The 14,591-nt window shown below is 41.3% G+C and overlaps 1 protein-coding gene across 1 annotated transcript in view; it reads left to right on the top strand.

Moving 5' to 3' along the window:
• The window catches only part of VWA3A (von Willebrand factor A domain containing 3A), a 135,281-nt gene that overhangs the window by 75,597 nt on the left and 45,093 nt on the right, over positions 1-14,591 (top strand). Inside the window, exons 17-20 of the mRNA XM_040356839.1 lie at positions 1,321-1,440; positions 3,232-3,306; positions 7,327-7,471; positions 11,404-11,584. Coding sequence (XP_040212773.1) covers positions 1,321-1,440; positions 3,232-3,306; positions 7,327-7,471; positions 11,404-11,584 — 521 coding nt within the window. The remainder of the gene's footprint in view (positions 1-1,320; positions 1,441-3,231; positions 3,307-7,326; positions 7,472-11,403; positions 11,585-14,591) is intronic.

The following is a 14,591-nucleotide window of genomic DNA, read 5'->3' as shown; positions in this document are numbered from 1 at the left end:
TGCTGCTCTCTCCTCTCCCCTGAAGCCAGCCGCTGGGGAGATCATGTGACTGAACTGGGGGCCCCCTTAGATTAGGTATGTTTGCACATTTTTCCTTTACAGGCTAAATAGTATATGGTTCAATAGGCAAGATTTAACAGCAGTAGCTTATTATAAGTCAGTATCAAAAATAGGGACACTTTGAGAAAAAACGTTTTTTTAACATAAGCTCTTTATTTCAGTAATGGGATAGCCAATCCTACTTTCAATCCACCATTACTATTGACAAGTTGCAAGAGACTGTCAGAGGAGCTCACATGTAACAAACGACTTGCAGAGACCATTTTCATGTTTGAGCACACCATTTTTCATTGACACAATCTGTTCTAAAGACATTCCAAGCTCTCCCATAATTACCATAATTAAATCACCCTATTCCTGTAGTACAATTTGGGGAAAAATGCCCCAACATAGGTGGTCACTATTCCAGCATTGGGTAGATTAATCTGCAAGCGTTGGTGGTCAGTTGGAGCAAGAATTGCCCTAGCATTGGTTGTCAGTGGGAGCAAGATTTTCCCCAATATTGGTAGTTAGTGGGCACAAGAACTGCCCCAGCATTTGTGGTCAGTGATGGCAAACAGTGCCCCTGCTTTAGTGGTCATTTGGAGAAAGAATTGCCACAGAATTTGTGGTCAGTGGGAGCAAGATTTTTTATTTTTATTTTTTTTCTCTTCCCTCCACTCTGGGTTAAGTTTGACGATAAGAAGATATGTCTTAGAGATCCAACTTTTATTGTCTGTCCATACTTATTTTGCTACAGCATGCATGTCTGTTCCTTGACCAAACCCCACTCAAAACCAGACTTATCTCTGAGAAACAGTAAATGCTCAGGAAAGTTCACCCCTTGATTTTTCCCTATAGAAAAGGCGATGGCTTCCTTTCCAGTGAATATGAACAGGTATCATCTGGGAGATTCGTGTATGTGTTTCTCCCTACGCGTTACGCCACAGAGTCATGTGGCTTCCTTGTAGGGAGATACCTGCCATCAAGTCATGCCAACTTATATATAGCCTGATTTGGGCTATTCAAATCAAAAGATTTTTCAATAGGGGTTTAAATAAAACTACTTGTTAACTGAAAAAAAAACATTTACGATCTGAAGACTCTGATGAGAGTGGTGTCATCCATAGAGATGCATGGTGTCATCCATAGAGATGCATATTGAAGGACCAGTGTGTGAGGCTGTTTCACAGTGTCATTTCTGCTTTGCCTGCTTAGTAGTTTATAGGATCCCATAATATTATCTCATGCATACTTTCACAATCTTCTATTTTTCTACAGGGTTATTTTGCTTGTGGACACGTCAGTTGAGAATGCTATGCATATTATACATATCCAACATTCTCTGAGACTTTTACTGGAGGAACAAATGGGAAACAAAGAGTTATTTAACATTATATCGTAAGTTACCACATGTGTTGATTAAGATTAACCATAGATAATGCCTTGGGGGATATCCGTAAATATATAAGGGTTAATTCAATAAGATTTAGACTTTAGTTTAATTATTGTGGTTTTTTTTTGTTATCAAACTGTTCTTATTAAAATGATGAGATTGATCTGGACTGATCTGTCGCTTCTCTCAGAAATCAAAAGTACTAAACTGAGATTGCAACACTTCTGCCTGTCAGCTGGCAGGTCCAGGTATATTCAGTGATGGGGTGATGCCCACTTTTCCCAGAGACATTTGTCTTTCAATACCTAGCTAATTGGCTTTGGATTTTCTTTTCTTGATTAGTGGGTGGAGCACTGGCTAATGGAAATGACTGTAATTTGGAGCACTGCCTAATGGAAAGGTGTTGAAATTTACTTAAAATTGCAATGCGTATGACCAGCTTTATACTGGGCATATACCTTGTTTCCCACGAATATAAGACCTAGCGCTATTTTCCAGGAGAGCTGCAATATAAGTCCTACCCCGAAAATAAGCCCTAGTTTAAAATGCTTGTTAAATCCTATAATTCACTCTATTGCAGTAGTATATAATGTACAATGTGTGTGTTTCTGTAGTATAATTGCGGGGAAAAGAGCTCCGGCGGGTCACAGAAGCGCAGAGCAGCGCTATAACGAAGGTATTTGGCACAATTATATTACAGAAACACACACATTGTACATTATATACTACTGTAATAGAGTGGATCATTTGATTTTACAAGCATTTTAACTCAGTTCACTCTGGGGATTCCTGTCAGGCAGGGGGAGAGAATGGAGAGATGGGGAGAGAATACAGCACATTACATGGTAAGACCTACCCAGAAAATAAGCCCTACTGTGTCTTTTGTTGCCAAAATTAATATAAGACCCAGGCTTATTTTTGGGGAAACACGGTATATATAATTTATAGGCAACATTCACAAAACTGATCAAATAAAACAAGGCAACCCACCACCGTACAGACTGTTTCATAGTTTTGTTTGAAATTGTTTGTAGTAGCTTGTATTGATCTATTTGGTTTGTTTTAGAGCTGAACTCCAAGCAGATGTACAATGCACAAATTAATGCATCTTTGTATATATTTATACATCATTAGGTGTATTTTTAATGCAGTTTAAAGTACCTTAATTTTGACCTGGTATCAGCCTCTTACAAATGTTCTGTACAACAGCAATCAGACTGGGAAAGTGAAAAGCAGAATGAAGAGCCAATCAGGTGTACTGCAGTGCAAAAAACATGCTGATAGGAGAGAGAGCAGAGTAACAGAGAAACAAGCGCATTAGTGTGCTGTGTCTCCTTTCACTGTCCAGTCACAGGGTGGGGGACGAGCAAAGGAAAAATCAGGTTGCCCGCCCTATATGCCAAAGCTGTGTAAATCTAAAGGGCCCAGTGGCCAAAAATACTGAATATTTGACAGTTAAAACAGCTCCCTATATGTATGTTATATGTTTGCCTGAAGTTCAGATTTAATGAATGAAACTTGGTTGAAAATGGTTCAAATTGCCAGGAAATTGCCACGTGTATGACCAGCACATACTTAACACTGAATTCCATCCACACACATGGCAAATTTCGATCCACTGCAGAGAGTTTCTGTATACACCATGAAATTATCTAATGTGTTGTTGGTAGGTTGTCTTGATTCTTTCTGTTATTTTTTCAGTTAAAATTTGCCTAAATATAATGGTGGGTATTGCCAACTAACTAAATGTTAGATAACAGTATGCACAATTTAAGTATAATATATTTGATTTTTAGATTTGGAAATGAGATCCAATTTTGGAAGCCAGGAATGGTTCCCACAACTTCAGAAAATCTGCAAAGTGCTTGGAAGTAAGTCCATTTGTGCAAAAGCTGGCTTATTAGAAACACTGAAAAATAGTCCACTGTTCTCATGCTCAACCTGTTTGCTGGTGCATTATAGCTATATGAATTTCTCAGTATTATGACCCCATTACATAGTTATATTGGGTTCCTCTCTGTTAAAGCAGAACTATAGCTACTAGAAACTGGCTTGCTGTAAAAAAAATAAATAATTAGAAATGTGTTGTGTAAGAAAATCTTCATAGTCCTGTAGATGTTCCAGCATGCTGTTTTGCTGCCTTGGCCATGTTCTCCTAATCTCCCTAATAATGTGCTGTTACATAATAGGGTAGCCGCAGCACATATGCATTTTAATGCTTTTGAGCCCGGCAATGGGTAGTGCCCTAAGGGGGTCACATGAATCCTTAAGATAAGACCTTCAAGGTTCTGCTCCTGGTTTGTGCCTTAATGGCTCTTTCCCCTCTAGATGTCCCTAAAGGCACCCAGCCTGGCTTGACCAAGATCCCATGGCTTATGCAAACCTGTGTCTACAGCTAGGGACCACACATCCCCAAAAGTGCACAGGAAAGTTCCAGGGGAAATTCACATTGGCTAGGATTAGCATAATGTCCAAGGCTGGTGCATATCTTTTGTGATGCTTTATTGAACAATTTATTGATTCAGAGTTCAGTACATGCAATCGCTCTCCAGGTGATGGCACCTCAGTTTGGTAACTTAAAGGAAATCCAGTTACAAAGTAATCCCTAAAGAGTGGGGATCCATTGAGCGAGACTATACCATTTAGCTTAGAGAAATCGAGTCAATGGATCCCCAAGCAAAGGCGATGCCCTAATTTTACCTCCCAGTAGAGGAATAAGTACCTGGCTTCCCCCAAAGGCTAAGTGTACAAATTGCAGTGCAGGCTGCATCTCTTTTGGCTGCAGACCAGTGTTCCCATGACTGAGCACTCTATGTAACACCCCCTGACATTTATACTCCTTTTGCAACATGGATGACTGACAGGAAGGGTGCCCAGCAACCTGTAGGGTCCTGGAGGGTGGGATAAACTCACAAAGGGCTGTGGCACAGTACGAGCGGTGTCCCTAACTAATAGAGAGCAACACCTAGTTAGACCCCAGGGGGGATGCCAGTATAAACTCTCACTTATGGTAAAAGGGAAAATGGCTATAGGCAATTCCCTGTAGATTGGGGTGCCATCTACTGGAAAATTACACAATTGCATGGCTGCCATACACATTATTGCTGTACCAAGCAAATGAAAAAAAAGTCTCTTTTTACACTTTGTTATCTATGGGGCAGATTCACGTAGAGCCGCGTAAAATTGTGCAGGCGTAACGTATCTGATTTACGTTACGCCTCCGCAACTTACACGGGCAAGTGCTGTATTCTGAAAGCACTTGCTCTGTAAGTTGCGGCGGCGTAGCGTAAATCGGCCGGCGTAAGCCCGCCTAATTCAAATTTGGATCAGGGGGGCGTGTTTTATGCAAAACTACTGTGACCCGACGTGATTGACGTTTTTTCGTAATGGTGCATGCGCCGTCCGTGGAATTTCCCAGTGTGCATTGCTCCAAAGTACGCCGCAAGGACGTCATTGGTTTCGTAAATGACGTCCAGCCCCATTCATGGATGACTTACGCAAACAACGTAACTTTTTCAAATTTTGAAGCGGGAACGACGGCCATACTTAACACTGACTGCGCCTCATATAGCAGGGGCAACTTTACGCCAGGAAAAGCCTAACGTAAACATTGTAACTTTACTGCGTCGGCTGCGCGTACGTTCGGGAATTCACGTATCTAGCTAATTTGCATACTCGACGCGGAATTCGACGGTAGCGCCACCTAGCGGTCAAAAAAAAATTCAGTTTAGATCCGACGGCGTAAGAGACTTACGCCTGTCGGATCTATTGGATATCTATGCGTAACTGATTCTAAGAATCAGATTAGGACTTACGACGGCGTACATGGCGCTGCGCCGTCGTAAGTCCTTTGAGAATCTGGGCCTATGTGTCTTTTTAATGGTCCTAAAAAACATGCAATAGTGCAGCCATTCTTGCTTAGCCTGTGAAGAGAGTGGACAAGGTACACTTCAGACATGTTTAGTGTCGGCTTACCTGGAAAGAGTGGAAGGAAACAGACAACAACTTCCCCAGTAGCAACTTTTCCTTACAAATCTTGTCCAGTGATGTCTTGTGACTCACAGATTTTGTAGCTGGATTGGGAGATTATTATGTACCATCTATGGTCACCTTAAGGCTCGTACACAAGATCCGAAAATCGGACGAAAAATACCGCTTTTGAAGCGATCGTACGATAATCGTATCTTTAATACAGAGGTTTCGAGAGCCAATCACAACAGTTTATCTGATATAATCTGATTGGACAAGCACCAAAAAAATTCTCTTGTACGATACCAGATCGTACGATTTTCATTTAATCAGTACAGTTGTCGTTACATATATAATACAAATACATTACAACACATGACATCACTTCCGATTTTTTTATTCTGTCGTACGACAATTTTGATAACTTTAATAAACTCTTGAGAAAAGGGAATAGCCGCTCCAGGTTGGAACCCAGATAAACATCCTCCACTGCAGATAACTCAGGTGCAGGCAATGCACTTAGCAAAGCAGGAACAAGAATTGTCTCTGGACAGCCGCACTCTAAACAAGTTGTAGCCTTTATTAAAAGAAGGACCGCACTACTTAGTCACAGCTATGCTTTTTTTTTAACCACTTGGGATCCGCCTGCCGTCAATTGACGGCTACAGTGCGGATCCCAATTTCCAAACTGCCGTCAATTGACGGCCGCCCCTTTGGGCGTTCCCCGCGCGCGCTCCAGAGCGCGCTGCGGGGAAAATCTGTGTTGGCCGTGTCCCTCGGACACAGCCAATTACAGATCGCCGCGAACGGCCAATCAGAGTGGCCGTTCGCGAGGCGATCTGTGCGGCCAATGAGAGAGGATCTCATATGTAAACATATGAGATCATCTCTCATTGCCGTTTTACACAGAGACAGCGGTGCTGTCTCTGGAGAGGAGACGGATCTGTGTCTCTTGTACATAGAGACACAGATCGGTCACCCCCCCAGTCACCCCCCCTCCCCCCACACAGTTAGAACACTAAGCAGGGATACATTTAACCCCTTCCTCACCCCCCTAGTGTTAACCCCTTCAATGCCAGTCACATTTATACTGTAATTAGTGCATATTTATAGCACTGATCGCAGTATAAATGTGAATGGCGCCAAAAATGTGTCCGATGTGTCCGCCATAACGTCGCAGTCCCATTAAAAATCGCAGATCGCCGCCATTTCTAGTAAAAAAAAATAATTAAAAAAAAATAATTCTGTCCCCTATTTTGTAAGCGCTATAACTTTTGCGCAAACCAGTCGCTTATTGCGATTTTTTTTTTTTTTTTTTACCAAAAATATGTAGAAGAATACGTATCGGCCTAAACTGAGAAAAAAAAATGTTTTTTTTTTTTTAAATTGTGATATTTATTATAGCAAGAAGTAAAAAATATTGTATTTTTTTCAAAATTGTCTCACTTCTTTGTTTATAGCGCAAAAAATAAAAACCGCACAGGCGATCAAATACCACCAAAAGAAAGCTCTACTTGTGGGGAAAAAAGGACGTCAATTTTGTTTGGAAGCCACGTCGCACGACCGCGCAATTGTTAGTTAAAGCGATGCAGTGCCGAAAGCTGAAATTTCACCTGGGCAGGAGGGGGGTATATGTGCCCAGTAAGCAAGTGGTTAATAAAGGCTACAATTTGTTCAGAGTGCGGCTGTCCAGAGACAATTCTTGTTCCTGCTTTAAAAAAACTCTTCATGTTCGATATGCACCTAGCATGCAAAATAAAGCGCAGGATCTGTCGTCCGATTTTCGGATTGTGAGTAGGTGGCTTTAGGCTAGACATAGAAAGCTGCCTTCCCAAGGCTGACCGATGTAGAAACATCTTTCTAAATTTGTAGTGCTAAATCCTGCTAATGGAATAATTCTTAATATGTTTTTGGTTTTCCAGGTGGATCCTGAACCTCCAGTGTGAGGGTGGGAGAAATGTTGTGGGTGCCATTAAAAGAGCTATTGAATTTAACATCAATGACAGAGAAGATGAAGAATCCCAGGGAATATATTTATTTACTAGTGGTCTCCCAGATCAAGACCTTGTAAGTGAAAAGTGATAATGAGTTGTAAGACTGGCAGAGTAGTAAGAAGTATAAGAAATTATACAAAAAAGAACTGAGGGTACAGCCCCCAGGTGGGGTAACAAAGCGGTTAAGAAAAGGCAAACTAGGCTTGTCCTAAATGGCTAAAAGTATGTATTTATTAGAATAATTTATATCAAAAAATTTCTAAATTAACAGTAAGATCAGTATCAAAATTACTCTACATAATGATACGCAGTATATCAAAAACACAGTGCCATCACCAAACAAGAAATTCATGATACTGATCTTACTGTTTGTTTTTCAAATTTTTGATATACTGTATTTATTGGTGTATAACACTCACTTTTTCACCCTGCAAATTGGTTGCAAATAGTGTGAGCGTGTTATACGCCGATACTGCAATTTGGGCTGCCTCGGAGAGAACGTGGAGGGGGACAGGACGAGCGCCGTCAGATTACATACAGGAGAATCTCCTGTTTACTCAGCGGCCTCTGTAATAGGAAAGTCCTGTCTCCTGGGCCAGCATTGGACTAGTGTTCTGTCTATCATAGAAGCCGGTCCAGGAGGCGGGACTTTGTATTAAAGAGGCTGCAGAGTAAACAGGAAATTCTCGCTGTATGTAATCTGATCCCGCCCCACTCCCCGAGGTAGGCATTGATCAGGCTGTGGGGAGGCTGGAGATGGGCATTAATCAAGCTGCATTGATGGGCAATTGTGAGACTACAGATTGGCATTGATCAAGCTGCATTGATGGGCAATTGTGAGGCTACAGATGGGCATTGATCAAGCTGCATTGATGGGCAATTGTGAAGCTGCAGATGGGCATTGATCAAGCTGCAATGATGGGCAATTTTGAGGCTGCAGATGGGCATTGATGGGCACTGACCCTTATTTTGCTTCAAAGTTCTTTATTTAAAATTTAAGTTTTTTTCCTGAAACTTCCCACTTAAAATGAAGGTTATACGCTTGTGTGTGTTATATGTCGATAAATACGGTAATTAATCTAATAAATACATGCTTTTAGCCATTTAGGGCAAGCCTAGTTTGCCTTTTCTTGGAAGCCTCCACAAGGGGTTTAGAAACAAAATCCAGCAGGAGCTTTAGAGTATAAAAGAGAAAAGAGGTACCTCTATGTGTAGTAATATTGTTACATTTAATGAAGATACATTTAGCAACTCACATGGTTGATGATTAAAAGAGACACATCTGAGGCCCCGTACACACGAGAGGATCTATCCGCTGGAATTGATCTGCGGATCAGTTCCAGCGGATAGATCCGCTGGTGTGTACAACCTAGCGGATCTTTTTCCGCGCATTTTTTTTTTCGGGTCGACCGATTTCCAGCAGATAAAAATTTCTTAGCATGCTAAGAAATCTATCCGCTGGAATCGGCTTCAGCGGATCGATCCGGTGGTCTGTACAGACTCACCGGATCGATCCGTCCGATTCCCTCCCTCGCATGCGTCGTAATGATTCGACGCATGCGTGGGTATCCTTATATGACAGCGTCGCGCACGTCGCCGCGTCATCTTTGCGGCGACGGCGCGACACGTCATCGCGATGGGATTTCGGCGCGGATTTCGATCCGATGGTGAGTACACTCCATCGGATCCAAATCCGCGGAAATCCTCGAGAGGATTTATCCGCGGATACGGTCCGGCGGACCGTATCCGCGGATCAATCCTCTCGTCTGTACCCGGCATAAGTATGCAGGCAGCTGGAGTAAAGCTGTCCACATAGACCATCCTCTGCACCGCCGGCTCTCACCGTTGTCAGTCTGCAATCGTGGCCGGAAAGACTACCCTGCAGTAGAGCGGTCTGAAAGCAAGGCTTGAACCGCTCGTGGAGCACAGTGTGGAAGGGACGATGTCGATGTCTGTGAGGAGGATGGTCTATGTGGACAGCTTTACCACGGATCCCTGCATACTTAGATGTGCCTGTTTTTATCATCAACCATGTGAGTTGCTAAATGTTGTACCTTCATTAAATGTAACCATATTGCTACACTCAGAGGCGTCTCTCTTCTCTTTTATATAGTTGTGACATGACGTTACTCTTATATCAAGATATTGCTTGTATATCAAGTAAAAATGTATTAAAAGATTTTGCTTGTCTTGCAAAATGCTCTTATACCAAGGTTTTACTGTATATGAAAATGTAAATAAGGTACTACTAGAATTAGGCATCCAATCAAATTACATTTTTTATAGACTAGCTTGAAAATACTCATCTGTGACCAGCTGCTGTGATGTAGTGTATTTTAAGCATTGTCTTTGCTCTTTGGATGACTTTACTGGACAAGGCTGTATATTTTCAGGAATTTTGTCTACTGGAAAGCTATCCTTTTTATGTGTTGGCTTAAAAATGGAACTAAAAGGGCAGGTATAATCATTGATAAATGTGTTTTTTAAAGCCCAAATCTGACAAGTCTGAAAATTATTTCTCTCAGTGGCTCTGTGCCCACATTGAAAGAGGGTAAACTGCTCATTTAGACCCCTTTCACACTGAGGGCGTATTGCAGGCGCTATAGGGTTAAAAATACCGTTAAAAATAGCGACTGAAATCCTCCCTTAAACTGCTGCTCTATTGTCTCCAGTGTGAAAGCCAGAGGGCTTTCACACTGGAGCGTTGCGCTAGCAGGACGGTGGAGTGGTGTGTTACCGCTCCTCCACTGCTGCTGCCCATTGAAATCAATTGGATAGCGCGGCTAGACCGCCCGCAATGCTTCAGCAGCGCATTGTGGGCGGTTTTATTCCTTTCTTGGCCGCTAGCGAGGGTTAAATGCGCCCCGCTAATGGCCGAAATGCTTTAAAACAGACTGGAAACTGTAAGGTCTGGTTATTTGCCAGCCCCTGTCCCTTCTTTCCCCAGCACAAATGGCTTTAAAAGCCATTGCTCAAGAAACTGTGTCCCCCCCCCCTAATTTATTTTATTTTATTTATTTACCATGGCCCCTTCTTACACTTCTGGGAGGCATGTCTGCCATCCCTCAAGAATGTACTCATTCAATAGTCTGAAGTACATTCTTGTGGGGTTTCAAGCACCCAGCTCAACCTCCTGGAAGCAAGAGAACCAGTCAGGGCTGAAGTAATTTTTATTTATTTTTATGTGGAGAAGCAGTTCTTTTTCTATTTTTGGGGGGTGGGGGGGGGCAGAGAGTTGATATTAAAGCAGATGTTCCAGTTTCCACAGAAAGTCAACTTTAAAGGGACACTGTCATGAGAGATTAAAGGAGAAGTACAGCCAAAGCTTGTTTGTTCATTCTGCACTCCTGTGAACTGCTTTCAGCAGACAGTGGGCTGAAGCTTGCTGTCGGCTGATGTCACATAGCCGCTCCAGGCTGGGGAAAGGACCCCGAACCAGCACCTGGCAGTCATCCGGCTCTCTACTCGGTTCTCAGTGCTCTATGAGCAATCAGCAAAGTTTGATCGCTTGGCTGCATCCACCTAGGTAAGTATGATTCTTTAAAAAAATAACATTTCCAGAAATAAGCCACCGATTGTTAACTCTCCTAGATTTCTAGATTCCTGGTTATAGTTTTGATGCTTTGACTTTAATGCTGTCTGTCACTGACCCAAAACAAGTACAGAGATAAATAGTTTGGACGCTTTTCTAACATTCACTTACAGCATGCTTGTTCTGAGATTTTGTCAGAAGCAGTCAGGCATCTTGCATTTTCAGAAGAAGGCTTGCAATGGCAGCCCTCATAAATCTTTCATGAGTCAATTTCGGGACTTGTGCAAGAAAAAAGGGTCAACAAACATTTAATAAATACTGTATACGAAATGATTCCACTCCCAGCTGTACAATGTCACATTTCTCAGAAAGGTTTCGTTATGTATTGCGGTATGTTTAGTAGATTGCTAGAACAAACTGCTGTCTGTAATGTGCAGTTGATTTAACACCATGCTCTTTCCTCTCCCCTGCAGCATGTAGTGTCTGCGTACTTGTCTGAAGCTGCCTCTGGCTGTGATTTGCATCTTCATGTCTGCTTGTTCAGTATTGGTGATGACAGCTCTGATCACATCAGTGACAGGAGTGACACAATCCGTGTTCTACAAGATTTGGCTCATGTCACTAATGGAAGGTTTCACTGGTTTGCTGACAAAGGTAAACTTTCAGAATGAATCTACAGATTAAAAAATAAAAAAAACAGCAGATTGTGAAAATGTGGTAAAATGTTGATCATATGCCTAAAGTACACATAACCTCTGCAGTCTACAAACCTAACATGACACAACTTTTATTGCAAAATTACCTTTTTATATACTGAACCTAATTGATTGAATAAAATATAACTATGCTAAAATCTAAAATACAATTCCTTTTGCAGCAGCACTTTAAAGCCCTGTACACACGACCGGTTTGTTTGATGAAAACATACCGATGGACCGTTTTCATCAGACAAACCGATCGTGTGTGGGCCCCATCAGTTTGTTTTCAATCGGTGAAAAAAAATAGTACATGTTTTAAAATGTTCCTATGGATAAAAAACCGATAGAAAAAAACGATCGTCTGTGTGCATGCTCGGAAGCATTGAACTTCATTTTTCTCAGCACGTCGCTGTGTTTTACGTCACCGCATTTTGGCACGGTCGGATTTTTGACTGATGGTGTGTAGGCAAGACTGATGAAAGTCAGCTTCATCGGATATCCAACGAAAAAATCCATCGGATTAGATTCCATCAGATATCCGATCGTGTATACAGGGCATTAGTGGTAGCCAGTCAGATATGCTTCATTCAAATGTATTGGCCAGAAACATGCTGATACGGGGAGAAAGCAGAGTGAGCAGAGAGATGCTCTTGTCAGTCTTCTGCTGCTCTTTCTTTGTCCAGCTAGGGGGGCAGAGGACTCCACTGTATTCCTTCATCTGTGTTATCTATCTGACTGTGCTGTCTGACTGAGCTGTGTAAATCCCAGGCCTGGTTATAAAGAAATTAAAATATTTTGTCAGGTAGTTATTTATCTGTTTGCCTTTAGGTTAGCTTTAATTCACTTCTGTGCCAAGCATAGACTGGTGTGCAAGTCTTATGGAATTTCCTATTGACCTTCAAACTAGTTTACAAAGGATATTTTATTGTATTGACAGTCTTCTTCCCACAATGCACACTCTCTGACATCACCAACCTGCCATTACCTCATAAGCAGGTAGGCATCCTGATTATCATCTGGTCTTCCTATATATCATTGCCCTTAATCCACGTTGGATGTGTTGATGTAGATCTTGTTTTGCCAAATTGTCACTCTTTTTTATGTAATTTTTGTCATCAACATCATTATAGACAAAGCTATGAGTTATTACTGTTTTTTATTTAATCAAATAATTTTTATTTAATTTTTAATTTTGTTGTTGCTCTTTGTATACATAGTAAGAAAAAGAAAGAAAAAAGTTTTCCCATTTACATTATGTCAGAACCATTGACGTATCTCTGCATAGAGCCTACACATACCGTCAGAATATTTATTCTGAACTATAAAAATATTATTGTATTATGAAAATATGTAAATCTGTGCTTTGGGAGATATACAATTTTCCTACCATATAAGATATCAAAATTATTTTATCCGTGCTATTTTGAGGACAAGCAATACAAATGAATATTTAAAACATATATATTTTTTTTAACTAAAGGAATAGTGCAACTATTAAAATCAGGTACAATTTGTGTTAAAACAAATCATTAATATGCTTCTATAATCAGAAATAAGCGATGGTTGAATGTTTAGATAATATTTACATTATATGACAAGGCATATTCCTAGCTCTTAGTGACATAACCTTGACACTGTATTATCTCTTCTCAATGACAAACAGATCTCTTGCTACTGCTTCTTAAAACGCAAGGACAAGATGTCCTGTGGACAGTTCTTGGTAATTTGGCCAAGAATGTCTTTTTAACCACATAAGGACCGGACCAATATGCTGCCTAAAGACCCAAGGTGTTTTTACAGTTCGGGACTGCGTCGCTTTAACAGACAATTGCGCGGTCCTGCGACGTGGCTCCCAAACAAAATTGGCGTCCTTTTTTCCCCACAAATAGAGCTTTCTTTTGGTGGTATTTGATCACCTCGGCGGTTTTTATTTTTTGCGCTATAAACAGAAATAGAGCGACAATTTTGAAAAAAATGCAATATTTTTTACTTTTTGCTATAATAAATATCCCCCAGAAACATATATAATTTTTTTTTCCTCAGTTTAGGCCAATACGTATTCTTGTACCTATTTTTGGTAAAAAAAATCACAATAAGCGTTTATCGATTGGTTTGCGCAAAATTTATAGCGTTTACAAAATAGGGTATAGTTTTATTGCATTTTTATAAAAAAAATATTTTTTACTACTAATGGCGGCGATCAGCGATTTTTTTCGTGACTGCGACATTATGGCGGACACTTCGGACAATTTTGACACATTTTTGGGACCATTGTCATTTTCACAGCAAAAAATGCATTTAAATTGCATTCTTTATTGTGAAAATGACAGTTGCAGTTTGGGAGTTAACCACAGGTGGCGCTGTAGGATTTAGTGTACACTTAGTGTGTGTTTACAACTGTAGGGGGGTGTGGCTGTAGGAATGACATCATCGATCGAGTCTCCCCTATAAAGGGGATCACTCGATCGATGCAGCGCCATAGTGAAGCACGGGGAAGCCGTTTTTACATACGGCTCTCCCCGTTCTTCAGCTCCGGGGAGCGATCGCGACGGAGCGGCTATAAACAATTGTCCCGGATCGCTCCCCGAGGGAACCCGACCGCCGCCTGTAGCGGGGGGGGTCCCGATCGGACCCCCGACCCACGTCTAGGCAGGGACGTACAGGTACGCCAATGTGCCTGTACGTGCCATTCTGCCGACGTATATGTACATGCAGCGGTCGGGAAGTGGTTAACACACAAGGCATCACCTGTTTAAACATATCCCAACATTAGGCCATTCACTAGGACTCACAATGATATTGTGATCGATTTATGTAACAAGTATCTATATACAGTACGTCTATGCGTTACTTCTTTAATTGCCTCTGAAGAATCTTATGCTGCAGTTAAAGATATTCCAGATACAATTAACACTTGCTAAGATAATAGAGTGGCCACAGTTGGTATCTGTTTAAACTACCTA

This window comes from Rana temporaria, chromosome 6 (assembly GCF_905171775.1).
Source record: "Rana temporaria chromosome 6, aRanTem1.1, whole genome shotgun sequence".
Classification (NCBI taxonomy): domain Eukaryota; kingdom Metazoa; phylum Chordata; class Amphibia; order Anura; family Ranidae; genus Rana; species Rana temporaria.
This window is presented reverse-complemented; position numbering and strand designations above follow the sequence as displayed.